We start from the raw sequence: 15598 nt of genomic DNA, 5'->3' as shown, positions 1-15598 counted from the left end.
CTAATATTTTAAACATACGCTCAGCCTTTTCGCTCTACATTTTATATCCCTCTTCTGATTTTTCCACCTGTATTCTTTTCATGCTATGTTGTGGAAAGTCTATTTTTCTTATATTTCAGCTCACTAAAGTTTTCTTCAGTTGTGTCTGGTCTGCTGTTTAAACTCATCCAGTGAGGTTTAAATTTTACTTATTGTATTTTTTGTTTCTAGATATCCTATTTGGTTCTTGTTGTTGAATCTGTAAGAATTTTCCTTATTCAGAGATGGAGGACTTGATGTCGTCTTCAGAGACAGTCCACTACAGCCACACTTACACCGTGTTTAATTAAGGCTTGACATTTTTTTGATAGGAGAGCCAGAGGATTGAAACTAGAGCATCGTTAGGGTGACCATGTAACATACCATCCACCTGGAGCATTTTTGATAGTAAATACAAGTGTCATAAACGAGAATGTCTTTGGGATACTAGGACTTGGGGGTCATCCTGGTTGTGGTTCATCATGGATTTTTCCACATCCTATTTACCCTCTCCTTGAGGGTATGGTCCTTTGGAATTTTAATTTTTTTTTATGGTAAGAGACCCCTGTTAGGCTTTCCACCTTGTGCAGCTCTGGGTTTTGATTTCTGTTCCTTCCTCCTGCTGCTTTCTTTTGGAGATTATCTAAACACAAGGTTTCATTTTTTTCTCTGGATTGACCCATAACCTCATGGATTCTGATTTTCCCTATATTTGGAGATGACCTATTATCTTGTGGTCTTTTTGATACTTTTAAGATTTTATTCAGCTTTTGTAGTTGTTTTCAGTGGGAGCTTTGATTTAGCCCATGATTATAGGGAGTAAGAACAAGTATAGTTAACTTACTTGAAGTGAGAGAAGAAAGAGAATGGAAAGAACTATTGAATGTCAAATAAATGCTTCTTTCCCATAAAAAATCAGAGTTCCCGAGAGCTGCTTCTATAGTTGGAGGGTGGGGCTGTAGATTTGAGAAGGGAGGACCTCGGGGATTGGAGTCATTGTGTTTGTTTGTTTCAACTCCAGGTTCCACTTTTTGACAAACTTGTTAAGTCTCTTTTATGAAAAATTAGGAAGTTATTTTTCTCAAAACACAATTTCTCAGTATTTAGTGGTTAATTTTCATTTTATTGAGGCTTTAAAGGTTAACATTCTGTTTTACAGCTAATTCCCCTGCTGTTTAACCTTAGTATTAGTTGTAAAATCCATTATGTTTTTTTCTAGTTTTCTGATCATGCCATCTTATTCCTGAATTATTTTTCAGTTATCTCTATATTGTCTAGATTTCTACATTAGAGCCCTTTATTTTTTTTAATGTTAATTTATTTATTTTGAGAGAGAAAAAGAGAGAGACAGAATCCTAAGCAGGCTCCACGCTCAGCGTGGAGCCCGAATGTGGGTCTCAGTCCCACAACTCTGGGATCATGACCTGAGCTGAAATCTAAGAGTCGGACACTTAACCACCTGAGCCACCCAGGTGCCCCAGAGCCCTTTATTTTTAAAACTGGTTCATGGGTGACTTTTACAAAATACGCAGGTTTTTTTTTTTTTTTTCCCAGTTTCATTGTAGAATGTTTGTCTCTATTTTAGACTCAAGATTATGTGTCTATTTTAGGTGTATAGCTAAAATTTTATATATGTAGAAATATATATATGTTTTATTCCTCAAAAAGTTCTAGGCAATTGATGAATGTTTATTTTTAAGCTGGCTAAATACTTATGCGGAAGAATTGATCTACATATTGAACCACACTTTTCTCTCCATGCTTCTTTATTTCCTTTGATGTTGAAATCTAATTTTTTTGAAATCTAATTTTTAATAAGTACATTTTCTCTTAATGATACACTGATTTAATTTAGTCAGTATGGTTTATTTCCTGTGAAAAGTGGCCATTTTAGTTGGGTTTTTTGGTGGTTTTTTTTTTTGTTTGTTTTTTAGTTTTGTGTGTTTGTAGTGAAGTGGATTGAATTGTTATTTTGTATGTGTGTTGTTATTGAGGCCTATTAACTTTTTTAATGTACTACTTGAACAAATTTTTATTCAATAAAATTATTCAATTATTTTTCACATGTCTTAATATTTTCTTTAGAAGGATATAGTTACATGCAGAAAACATGACTTTTTTTTTAGAAATACATTTTTGTATTGGTGGATTGTCAGTCTCTTCAGTGATCCTTGCCATGGATAGTCATCAAAAAATTAAAATGATACGACATCAGTTCTCTTTATGTACCTCCCTCCCTTCTTGCTGGCTGCCTCAAAAAGGAAAGGGTCACACGTTTCATCTAAAGGCAGCTTGGAATTTATTTTCTTATTCATAGTGGTTTTAAGAAAAGTCATTATTATTACTTCAAAATAAGAAATCAGAGGAAAAAAACTTGGAGGTTTTTGGGGAATCTTTGAGTGAATAGCTGAAGAAGTTTTAGATGTATCAATTACTTACATATATAAACATTTTGTCCTACTGTTTCTTAAAAAAAAAACCATTTTCAGGTAAGTTAAACACTTTGCCTCTGAATCACATTCATATTATAAGTTTGTTTGATGAACACTTTCTCACAGATGGAGGGGAAAAAACAATTTTCCAACTTTTCAAAATGGATTGAAAAGAGAAATAGAGATTGACGATGTTAGGTTGTATTAGTTGAGAGTAGGTTCTGGAACCTGGCTGTTCAGTTAAAACCCTCCTCAGTCTCCTGTTAGGAGCTCTGGAACCTTAGGCATACTTTGCCAAACTTCAGTTTCTCCATTTGTAAATTAGATACAACAATAAGAAAAGTGCCTGGCACAAGTTAATGCTTAGTAAACGTTAGTGACTTTTCATTCTTCTTTATTTTTACGTTTATTATTTACCATTATTATCATTTTTTATTTGTAATATGAGCCAGTAATTGTGTGGGTTAGGATTTTGAATAGAGATGAGCAGTAGACTTAAAGGTGAGGGTCTTAGGCTACAGAGACGATTTTAAATAAACGTCTGTTGCAAACGTGTTTTTTTTTTTTTTTAATTTTTTTTTCAACGTTTATTTATTTTTGGGACAGAGAGAGACAGAGCATGAACGGGGGAGGGGCAGAGAGAGAAGGAGACACAGCATCGGAAACAGGCTCCAGGCTCTGAGCCATCAGCCCAGAGCCCGACGCGGGGCTTGAACTCACGGACCACGAGATCGTGACCTGGCTGAAGTCGGACGCTCAACCGACTGCGCCACCCAGGCGCCCCACAAACGTGTTTTTAAAAGAAGGATCTAAGATGGCCAACAGGCACATGAAAAGATGCTTAACATCGCTCCTCATCAGGGAAATATAAATCAAAACCACACTCAGATATCACCTCACGCCAGTCAGAGTGGCCAAAATGAACAAATCAGGAGACTATAGATGCTGGAGAGGATGTGGAGAAATGGGAACCCTCTTGCACTGTTGGTGGGAATGCAAACTGGTGCAGCCGCTCTGGAAAACCGTGTGGAGGTTCCTCAAAAAATTAAAAATAGACCTACCCTATGACCCAGCAATAGCACTGCTAGGAATTTACCCAAGGGATACAGGGGCACTTGTACCCCAGTGTTTATAGTAGCACTCTCAACAATAGCCAAATTGTGGAAAGAGCCTAAATGTCCCATCAGCTGATGAATGGATAAAGAAATTGTGGTTTATATACACAATGGAGTACTACGTGGCAATGAGAAAGAATGAAATATGGCCCTTTGTAGCAACATGGATGGAACTGGAGAGTGTGATGCTAAGTGAAATAAGCCATACAGAGAAAGACAGATACCATATGTTTTCACTCTTATGTGGATCCTGAGAAACTTAACAGGAAACCATGGGGGAGGGGAAGGGGAAAAAAAAAGAGGTTAGAGTGGGAGAGAGAGCCAAAGTATAAGAGACTCTTAAAAACTGAGAACAAACTGAGGGTTGATGGAGGGTGGGAGGGAGGGGAGGGTAGGTGATGGGCATTGGAGAGGGCATCTTTTGGGATGAGCACTGGGTGTTATATGGAAACTGATTTGACAATAAATTTCATATAATAAAATAAAATAAAAGAAGGATCTAAGAAAGTGAATTGTTTTGGTAAGTATATTGCATTTTAACTTAAAATGTAAAAGAAATGTATCATTAATGTGAAGCCAAGCAGAAGATATTGTTAGCTTTAGTTAAGTGTGTGTTCAATTCAGAAAGATTGACCAAGCAGTGCCATTGGTCCGATTCTTCTCTATTTGATTTTGTAAAAGATTGGTAGGAACTAGGTTAGCAGGCATCGTCCTTGAGTGCTTTAGAATAAGAACATTTCTCAATCTGTCTGCATCCTGTTTCATTACATTTAATAGCTATAAGTGACCAGAAGCTAAAAAGATGCCTGGGTTCCAGGGCAACGTTCAGGATTGTTTAACTGTATTGGTCTTAGTTAGGTGACATCTTTGACATCTTTTGCTTATCAGTTTGCCAATTTTCAAAATACTTTTCCTTTCTAATGGACAATTCCGTGTGTATTCTCGTGTTTAAGTCTTCTAAGGATTTATAAGTAATTTGGCTCTCAGCTGTGTAAAATAAGGTTTTAAGCAACAGTAACTTCATATTTTATCTTTTAAACCTGTGTAATACAAAAACACTACATATTTAGAAGTAAATGTAGAATCTAATGTGTGGATGAGTGAGTGTTGTTCTTAAAAGATCATCTGTTTCGAGTTGTATAACCAGAACAACAACAACAAAAAAACCTCACCTGTTGTCTTTTGGGTCACTTTTTATCTTATTATTAAGAAAAAAAAAAAAAACAGCATGTGAGCATTAGCATCAGTGCTCCAGTATTTTAACTTAAAGTGTAAAACAAGCCAGCAGTTGTTTTTCTTGATCCTTCTGTTGACATGTTCTTGGGGAAAGTGTCTAATTATTTGAGTAGTTTACCACAAGCTTATTAATTGGGAAAATTGAAGATAATACTGGCTACTTAGGAAACAATTGGCTGTCCTGCTGGTTTAGAGCCTCAGGCCCCTCTGTCTGGAGATAGCTTCTTACGTAAGGAACTCTTTCTGCATCCATGCCTTGCTTTACTAAGAAATTGGCCATGTCCATCTGCCATCTTCCACCAGTTCAGTTTTTCAGACTGCATTTCTTCTTCCCAGTTTTCTTCCTCTCAGAAAACTCTAAAATGGAGCAAAGAAGATGCTTTTTGATCCTATGTATTTTTTTCAATTGTTTGATATTACTGGGAAACGGAAGAGAATTATGCTCTTTTTGGCCTACACTCTTACTCCTCCTCCACTCCCAAAGTGGAGGGCGGGGGGTATAGTACAAAAAGTTGACTATATCGGGCGCCTGCGTGGCTCAGTCGGTTGAGTGTCTGACTTTGGCTGAGGTCATGATCTCACAGTTTGTGAGTTTGAGCCCCGCGTTGGGCTCTGTGCTGACAGCTCGGAGCCTGGAGCCTGCTTCAGATTCTGTGTCTCCCTCTCTCTGCCCCTCCCCCACTCGCACTCTGTCTCTCAAAAGTGAATAAATATTTTTTAAAAATTTGGTTTTAAAGTTGACTGTGTCTCAGAAATATGTAAAGTTGTTTCTTTGTTTACTTAAAAACTTTTTTTTAACATTTATTTATTTTTGAGAGAGAGCATGAGTGGGGGAGGGGCAGAGAGAGGGGAGACACAGATCCAAAGCAGGCTCCAGGCTCTGAGCTCTCAGCACAGAGCCCGATGCGGGGCTCAAACCCACAAACGGTGAGATCATGACCTGAGCTGAAGTCAGACACTCAACCGACTGAGCTACCCAGGTGTCCCTCTTTGTTTACTTTATATGAATGCTGTCTCCCCCCCCACTCCCCTCCGTTGTGTAAAGATATTCTACTTTTTCTTAGATGTTCCCTTAGAAGAATTTTTAGCAATCAGTTTGATGGTTATTCCCAGGGAGCTAGTTATTCTTCTGGATTATTTAATAATTATTCTGTACCTGAATAAGGAAAATCTCCTTGGCTCACAGAGGTTTCTTTCCTGGTTAGACATACTCTTTGACCTGTCAGTCACCCCTTTTCCTTAATGTGGTTGTGGTTCAACATGTCTCAGAAATGGATTCTCTATCCTAGTTTTTTCTTACAGCAAACTCACCAGACTGGCTGGATTCCCTTTTGGTTAACCTCGACATCTTCCAGTATTTGAAGCCAAGTCTTAGCCTACCCAAATGAGTGGAGGTACTCACCATCTTACATTATCTTGCCCATTTTCAAGTCTCTCACTGAGTTCTCTGTGTCAGGTCCGAAAGTGGTATCGTGTAAGTGGTTAGGAGCTTGGCACTTGGAGGTTTCTTTCGAGCTGTGTACCTGCAGCAAGTTGCTTAACTCTGAGTCTTGTTTCCTCATCTGTAAAATGGGGATTGGACCCACATCCATCTGTTAGGATTAACAGACATCCCAAAATATCAATGATTTAAACACACTTTTCTTCTTTGGAAAGGAATTCTGAGATAAGAAGTCCAGGTCTAGTATGATGGTTCCATGGTCATTATCAACCATCTGCTATCATTAGTTCGTGGCTTCCATCCTCAGCATGATCCAGAATGACTTCTGCACTTATAGCCACCACGTCTGTATCCCAGGAAGCAAAATGGGGTCAATAGGGCAAGCCTAAAGGTTCACCTGACTTTGTAACCTTTTAGAAGACATTATCCAAAAGGTTTTTTTTGCTTACATTGCTTACGAGTTTTGCTTACATTCCATCGGTCAGAACTTTATAGCTTGTACACACCCAGCGCAGCCACAGAACACTGGAAAATACAGCCTTTGTCTGGGTACAGTTGTCATCTTGAATCAGGACTTGATTACTAACAGAAAGAAAGAGTGGGTATTGGGGACATAAGTAGCAATCTTTGCATTATGTTTTAAAGGAGACAATGCACATAAAGTACTTAGAACTGTACCTTATACTTGGAATTTTATTTATTTGTGTGTTTATTCTTTACTTCGAATTTTAAATCCTCAACTGCTCTTCTACTGTCTTGAACCCCCAAAGACCAGTGTTTGATACATACTCATTATTTAAAAGTTAAAAGGGATTAAAAGTAATTCTACTTTAAAATACTTTATTACATCCTTTAGTTAAATGGAAAGTCTCAGGGTGAGATTGGGAATGAGTTTACTTAATGCATAGCCTATGGTGTCGCTAAATATGTCAGTGTTAACTGCCAAAATTATTTTTTTTTAATTTTTTAAAATGTTTATTTATTATTGAGAGACAGAGAGAGACAGCGTGATCAGGGGAGGGGCAGAGAGAGAGAGGGAGACACAGAATCTGAAGCAGGCTCCAGGCTCCGAGGTGTCAGCGCAGAACCCAACGTGGGGCTTGAACTCACAAACCATGAGCCAAAGTCAGACACTTAACCGACTGAGCCACCCACGCGCCCCTTAACTGCCAAAATTTAAAAAAAAATTTTTTTTAAATGTTTATTTTTGTGAGAGAGAAAGAGAGAAAGCGTGAGAAGGTGAGGGACAGAGAGAAAGGGAGACACGGAATCCAAAGCAGGCCCCAGGCTCTGAGATGTCAGCACAGAGCCTGATGTGGGGCTTTAACTCATGGACTGCAAGATCATGACCTGAATTGAAGTCGGACGCTTAACCAACTGAGCTACCCAGGTGCCCCTTAACTGCCAAATTTTTATATCAAGCTTTGTTAGTTTTCTACAAACTCATTATCTTGTGAGTTTTTACAACATAAAAAATTTTTGTTCTAAAATAGTAAGAGACACAGTACCCCATTTTCTTGCCTCTTGTAAGTATGATCTGCCTTATATCCAAATAATTTAAATTTGATAAGGTAGAAAGAAGAGGGGAGGGAAATATAGCTGGCAATCAAAATGGCATTTTAATAAAGCCTGCTTCCAGTTTTCAAGGTAGCTGTATATTTACATACTGAATCCCAATGTGTTCTTTTTGGGCTGCGTTGTAACAAGTAAAGGTGTATGTATCATAAGTGCAAGTGCCTGTGGTTGTATAATTTGATTTTGTTGTTTTATAGATTAATCACCTATGACTTTTAGATTCTTTTGTGTTTCTCTCCAGTAATCACCCAACGTTTACTAATAATTTATTCCTGCACGTAGCTATATATAATAGTCTTTCCTTTTTCTTTCTACATGGGTTTCTTTAAAAATATATATGGATAGAAAAAATATGCAACAGTCAAAACAGATATGAGATCATGGGTATCTGCATTCATACTTATTTTTAATGTTTTTTAAAAATGAATAACAATTCAGCAAATGATCTATCTAAAGTAAATGCTAAATAGTCTCATTTTTTGGTAAAACCTCATTAAGTCACAGAAGGTTATTAAATTTAAATAACCACTGAGATTAAAGTTAATATCGTTCAGTAATTCTTAAGAACCTTAAAAATTAGTTAATATCTGTTATAACAAGACAAAATCAGTGGAGTGGAATTAAGAAGAAATCAGGGGGCGCCTGGGTGGCGCAGTCAGGTTGGGCGTCCGACTTCAGCCAGGTCACGATCTCGCGGTCCGTGAGTTCGAGCCCTGCGTCAGGCTCTGGGCTGATGGCTCGGAGCCTGGAGCCTGTTTCCGATTCTGTGTCTCCCTCTCTCTCTGACCCTCCCCCGTTCATGCTCTGTCTCTCTCTGTCCCAAAAATAAATAAACGTTGGGAAAAAAAAAAAGAAGAAATCAGACTTGTTCAATTTTACACTAATAATGTAGAATATATGTCTAAACATCCTTGAAGATAGTAAGCAGAATTACTTTTTGAAAAGTTGAGCCTGTCTTCAAAACGGCATTTTCCACAGTTAATGAGATCTTTAAAGAAAAGAAAAGAAAAGAAACCAAACTACTAAATGTTGCTTTTAAATGTACCTAAATACTCTGGAATCTTGGGTTTGGAAAAACTCGTTGTGCTATTAGGTTGACTGTTATATTTTATGCTAGGGAACAGTTTTTTTAAAGACCTACAATTATTTCACTCTTTCATATCCAATTCAGTATTTTTTCTAAAATAATTAGTGATTAAAATTAAACTAGAGTTTCCACATTGCACATTTTTTTTTGCATTGTTGGAAAATTTTAATTAAATGGAGGTCATTTATAGTCGCTTATGTGGTGCATATCAGTGATTTTTGTTTGATAGAAACTTTTGTGCATTTTTTAAATATATATGGATGAGTGATTTATTATATAGTTGTCTGTATTTATTATTTTAAATGTTTACTTTGACACACACACACACACACACACACACACACACACACACACACACACACACACGGTAGTGCAGGGGAGGGTCAGAGAGAGAGGGGGAGAGAGAATCCCAAGCAGGCTCTGTGCTGTCCGTGCAGAGCCCTATGCAAGGCTCAAACTCACAAACCATGAGATCATGACCTGAGCTGAAACTAACTGAGCCACCAGGCACCCCCTATTGTATATTTTGTTCAAGAAGTAGAAACATAGTCACCTTTTCATAAATTATTTTAGGTAAATTTAAAATTTCATCTTAGATATTTCCCTCTGCCTGGCACACCTCCCTTTATCACCACTCCCTTGGTAATTGTTCACTGAAGCAAATTAATTTTAATACTAGCTTAAGCAAAATATGATTAGGAAGATCAGTCTGCTACAGAAGTAGCCATATATATTTCAAAGCTAAATACAAATAATTTCTAAGTTGCATGCTCTCTGGGATAGTCCATACTACACTTCTGCTTTGTTAGCAAGGATAATTATGATTCAGATGCTCTGATTTTAACCTTGACTGACATCATTGTAGTTTAAGACATTTAACCAGAATTTATTAGATTGGGGTATCTCTGGGATTGTGTTATCACATATATTACTGCTGACTGGTTTTATACTGCTGATGAAACAGCTGCAATGATTATTTGGTTCTCGTAGATTTTGTACATGAAGGTAGACTAAAAGTCCCAAGAAACTCGTATGTATTTTTAAACTAATACCAATGAAAACTATGTTTGCCGGTAGCAATTTAAAGTATATTCTTGTATCTTATAGCATTCATCAAAGTATTAGGCATTGCATTTGTTAAAAGTTCTGCCTTCTGTTTATGTCTAAGTTGAAAGCCTAATAATGGTAAATGTACATTTTTGTGCATGTTATTCATGGTTGTGTCATGAAGATATCTTTACACTGGATAATAACCAGTGCTTATTGAAAGTCTACAGTGGGTGAGGCCCTTTACATGTAATTTAATTTAAGCCTTATAAAGGGTCTATCAGCTAATCATTATCTCCATTTTGCTCAGAGGATATTGAAGTTCAAAGAAGTGAAGAATCTTGCTTACATTATGTAGGCAAGTTAGTGGAGGCTAATTGGATTTGAATCCAAGTCTGACTTCAGAGCTCATGTGCGCTATATTTTTTTCTTCATAATATGTCAGTTCTGTGGACTGTACAGGTCATAAAAAGTTAATCTCCTTTTCCACGAACCTGATATGTGAAGATCCAGATTTGTCAATAGACAAATTTAGGCTATCCTTTATTGTTGTGAGATGATTCATCTCAAGTTCTTTAAATGACCCAACATGACATTAAAAATTTTATTTGCTTTCCCATTAGTTCAGTTTTTCACTCATTTTACAAGAACCTGCATTGTGAGATTTTTTATCAAGTGAGGCAAACCTGTATTTTGGTATTCTCTGTTGAGCCCATACTTCAGGAATGCCTGTTTTATGCCAGGTTTTAAGTGTTAGAGATGTAAGTGGCCAGCAAAAGCACACACAGTTCCTGGGCTCTGAAGTTAATGTACCTGGCCGGTTTTGAATCCGGCCTTTGATTCAGGTTTTGAATCCTCTTTTACCTCTTAATAACTATATGATTGTGAAAGAATGATAGTACCTTCCTCAATGTCATTGTGAGGATTAAGATAATGCATGTTCATAGTGCAGTATCAGGCATGTAATAAAACAGTAAGGGTTATCTTTTATTATCTTTAAAATAGAATTGAACTGTAATTAATTTTCTTTAAAAAATAACAAGTTTCATTAGTATCATTACCTTCAGTCTGAGTTGGTAGTCATCTTTCATCATTTGAAAAGTCTCATTAAGTGTTTCATTTGCTCTGCACACAGCCATATACATTTTACAAGTATAGTACACTATAAGCTGTGTTTTTATTTTTCATATTTTAAGGACAGTGCTAGAAGCATTGTGTGGGTTAATTCCAAATATGGGACTATCTATGTTTGGCTTGCGGCAAGTATAGTAACCTATTTTTTTTTTATTACCTGTCTTCTGAAAAAGAAGATAAAGCGTCACTTTGTGACTTACTCTGTGGAGCAGTGAGAAAAACAAGAATTTTTTTGTGAAAAATTTGAGGAAGAGATTCTTCATTGACTGCAAACAAAAATATGATATCACCCTGACTTATGATTGGCATTTTGTATGATTTCTTGAGTTTTTTTTAATGGGAGGCATTTCTAAATATTTTAAGAAATGGTGAGATTGAAAATGATATTACAACACATTATTTATGCACTTGATGTATAAACCCAAGTGCAACTGGCTGAATTTAAAAAGCTACACTTCTAAAAAGTTACACAAGAATAATCAATCTGGTCAAATATCCTTCCAGATTATTAAATTGTTTTACAATACTATGGTTTATCAAAAGTTTGAGGATGAGTTAAATGCATCCAGATACAATTATTTTAGAGACATTTATCAAAATGATTAATAGATTTCTTTAAGTACTGGTTTCCATCAGTAATGATTTGTTGTAACAGTTAAATTCTCTTTTTGTGAATTCATGCAAAAACTTATAATACTTCTAAGGAGATTTGTTCAGTGATATCTCCTGTAATAAGATATGTCAAGGCTATATTCATTATCTGTAATGAAATCTTGTTAGAGAAAATCTTGCTTTGACATTAAATCACTATCATTTTTTTCATTACCAAAGTCCAAATGCCAAGGAAAAGTCAACTCATAAGCTGGAGATGCATGTAAACAGTTCAATTATAGTAACAGCTAAAATAGATTTTACTGTATTTTTCTGTTTTCATAGTTCCTTTAACTCTTAATTAAGCCATGTTAAAGTATGTAAGAGATAATTTGATGTTTTATTAGAAGCATCTTTTTTCTTGTTATATATAAAAGAAGATTGTGTGGTTGATATGGAGTTTTGAGGTGTTTTTTTTTTTATGTGCATTTTTTAAAGGACTTTTTTGTATGATAGATTTTAAAGTATTTCCCTTAGTATGTACAGCCAACTTTTGCATTACCTTTGATTTTATAACTGGAAATCAGAGTTCTAAGAATGAATTAGCTTTGCTGCTAATTCCAAGTTTTTATGTTTAAGCAAACTTTTGGCATTTATGTTAATTTATGTAACCTCAGTCAAGGTTTTCAGAAACTTTTGTTGAATTTTATTAAAATCAGGATTTAGTTACCTGTTTTAATGGTTAAATTTGTTTAATAATGGTTAAATTTTAAAGGAGCAAATTTAAGATCTAATTTGTTCTTAGAAGCCAAAGGAAATGAGAGGCATATTAATGATTTAGCTGTTCTTTGGGAGGAAAATGCACTCTAACTTAGCACTTAGAGCTAAGTTTCTGCATTATCTCATTGAGACAGCCATATATGAAACTTAATTTAAAAAAATAACTTCAGCATGAGGTTAAAGAAATTAACACAATTCAGTGAATCTGAGATTTAGCATCAAAATAGGTACTGAAATGAATAAAGTTCTTTCATAAGAATAATGTCTAGTGATGCTCATTTAATATTTTTGAGCTTGAAGAATGAATAGACAGGGTGGTTCTGAAAATGAACTCCTGTATTATTTTGATACCACATATTCTGTTGAGGCTAAGTTATGCAGGTTGTGTTGGAACCCAGCCTGCAAAGAAATGAATTTGCTGATTTTTGTCACTTGGAAGACCAGCCAGGGTTACTGTAGCCTGCCAGTTGACTACATCAATAGGTAATATTGTGTGAAATCATCAAGTGGTACACTTTGTTTTGAAAGTGACACACATAACTTTTTATTATAATTATTAATACAAACAAAGAAGTTAATAGTGCTTTTATTTATTTTTTATTGTCATCAAGCAGTTTTCTAGGAATGTTCAGCAATATGTCAATTCAGCTATAATTCTAGTATAAAATACAGGAACTATGAATAAGCTTTTAGTGCCTGCCGTTAAAATGAAGTCAATAGCTTTAATACCTTCTTACAGTTACATTTGGTTTCACTGTAGCTCTGTTTTAGTACATCTGCACATCTCTTTTTCTCTCAATGTTTAATTTTACCAGTTCAGTTTCTTTGTAGATTGGTAGAAAGGATTTTAAATCTTACAGCCCCTTAAATATTGTATTACCATTTACTTAAATGAATGATAGATAATGTACATGCTTGTTCATTGTGCAAGTACCAAAGACATTCTGATTGAAAGACAGTTTACGGAGAAATAAACAAATAGCAAAAGCATTCAGTCTTTATTTATAATATATAGAACATCACTGTTTTCATTTTAAGTATAAGAGTCTGATCAGCAGGAACACCCTTGAGAAGGACATCTTTAGCGATAGAATTTACATACCGTTAGCTCACAGTAATTGATTAGCAGCAGGGCTCTGAGTACAGAGCTGATTGGGCACACGTTATTTGGGATGCCTTTGATGCCGTGGTTTTCCGAAGCTTGCTGGCTGCATGCTTGTTGCCTTTGTTCGTGACACAGGTAATTACTTGATAAAATGAAGTGCATCGCTGTGAACAATTGACCCTTTGGAACAATCCAGGCTGGTCAGCAGTCTAAAGCCACACTTTAAAGCCATCATTATAGCTTCAAACTTAAGAGTTTCCAGGGTACAGACAAAGGTGTTGTCTTCCTTTAGTACAAGTCGAGTGCCATTTTCAGATTTTATGAAGTATTTAAATTGAATGATGTTTGATGATATTGAAAACTCCTCTGGAAATCCATCCAGCCTGCTTTTGGACACCAGAACAATGCGAGATTTTATTTTTGATATGAAATCAGGAGCATTACAGAAAATTCTCAGTCCTTGGGAGCGATCATGGTTATCTGTTATTTCCAAGAAAGTAGTCTCTCTGGGTGTTAGCTGTTCTTTTTCCCACCTGGCTTTCACTTCCTCCGCCAGTCCCTTGAGCTGAAAGAATTCTGCTTCTTGTGCAAGAAGTTGATTTTCTCGAAAGCCTTCAGGCAGTAGAAGTTCTCCATTTCGTAGGAAGTTCAGGACATGCCTGAAGAGGAGTCCATCCCTGTCTATGAAATAATGCCCATCAGCATCAAACGGGCAGAGGATTTTTCCATTTACTATACCTTCAAGGAAAGTGTCTGGGTACTTGGTCAGTGTTTGTTTTTGAGTAATGTATAAATATCCACCAACGTTGAGGGTCATCAGTGTGGATTTGCAGTTCTTTCCTTGGTCAGCGTCTTCCAAGCTGTTGTGTTTCCCTTCATACTCCTTTTCTTTTTCTCTTCTGTTTATTTTACGCTCCATTTTTGAAAATGCTATTTCAGCCTGTTCTTCTTGGCTCTGAGATTTTTAAAAAAGAAACACTACCACACAAGCACGCCTTTATTCAGCCCCAGCCTGGTGATGGAATGGAAATGCTGGCAGCGCCGCCTGCTCTGTCAGCTCGGTTTTGCAGTAGGTGGCGCATCAGCTATGCGTGCGGGAGATTTCTGGAGTAAGAAGACAGGGAAAAAAAAGATAATTTGCATTTAACTGTATCAGGGAAGGAATTTGTTGTTTAAGATTTTCATGTGTGTTCTTTGAAGTAATAAAAGTTCCTCAAGTTACTCAGTAAATTGAATTTCCTCTTAGCAGTTAAGCAGTTACAAATATTTAATTCTCCAGCTAAGTTGAGTATGTTTCCGTTTCTAAATGTGTTTTAAGTTATTGTTCACACAGGCAAGCTTAATATTGAATAATATTTTTAGTTTTTGAAAAATAATGCATATTGAATCTGTGTCATTTTTTAAAGTAAATCATAAACAGGAAACCAAAAGAGAAGGGAAGGAGGTGTATAGAATCTTTTCTCTTGTAAAACACACGTTTCACAGTGGTGAAGTCATTTTTAAAGACCCAAATGAGAACATTTAAACCTGTTGTTTATGATGTGGCACTTGAATTTAGTTTGATTTGCACGTGATTGTGATTTAGAGATCTTTAGCACAAGAGAAGAAATTTTCTTAATGCTCTTAATGCTTAACGAAAGGTTCTATTATTTTATTTTATTTGGGTTTATTTGTTTGTTTTACCCTAAGGTAAAGCGTCAAACGTACAGGCTTTCAGTAGTCGTTTACATGTCTTTTTGGTTAAGATATCCTATGAAAAATTCATAAGCTTGTTCTATCCCAAACCCGCTCCATGTGGAACAAAGACTTGGGCTGCTGTAGAAAATACTATAACTGTGTGCGCATGTTCACATACCCACGTGCACGTGTTTCGGAAGATAAAAGATTCAGAATACCTGCTATAAAATAGTGCCATGGTAAATTTCACGGTGTTTTTTTTATGGTCCTCCCCCCCCCCCCCCCCCCCAACAGTGTACACAAAAGGCAAAAGGGCCAAAGACAACTTCTTATTTTATTTTCTGGTAACTTGGGAACTGG

General features: G+C 36.2%; 2 protein-coding genes across 2 annotated transcripts in view; one reads left to right on the top strand and one right to left on the bottom strand.

Annotated features, from left to right (window-relative positions):
• Positions 1-15598, top strand: part of GTF2F2 (general transcription factor IIF subunit 2) — a 155704-nt gene that overhangs the window by 54304 nt on the left and 85802 nt on the right. The gene's annotated exons all lie outside the window — the stretch shown is intronic.
• Positions 13701-14480, bottom strand: KCTD4 (potassium channel tetramerization domain containing 4). The gene has a single exon (XM_047872592.1). The coding sequence runs from the start codon at positions 14478-14480 to the stop codon at positions 13701-13703; it is 780 nt and encodes a 259-aa protein (XP_047728548.1).

The sequence above is a fragment of the Prionailurus viverrinus genome, chromosome A1, assembly GCF_022837055.1.
Source record: "Prionailurus viverrinus isolate Anna chromosome A1, UM_Priviv_1.0, whole genome shotgun sequence".
In the NCBI taxonomy this organism is placed as follows: Eukaryota; Metazoa; Chordata; class Mammalia; order Carnivora; family Felidae; genus Prionailurus; species Prionailurus viverrinus.
The sequence above is the reverse complement of the archived record's forward strand: the minus strand, read 5'-3'. Positions and strand labels throughout refer to the sequence as shown.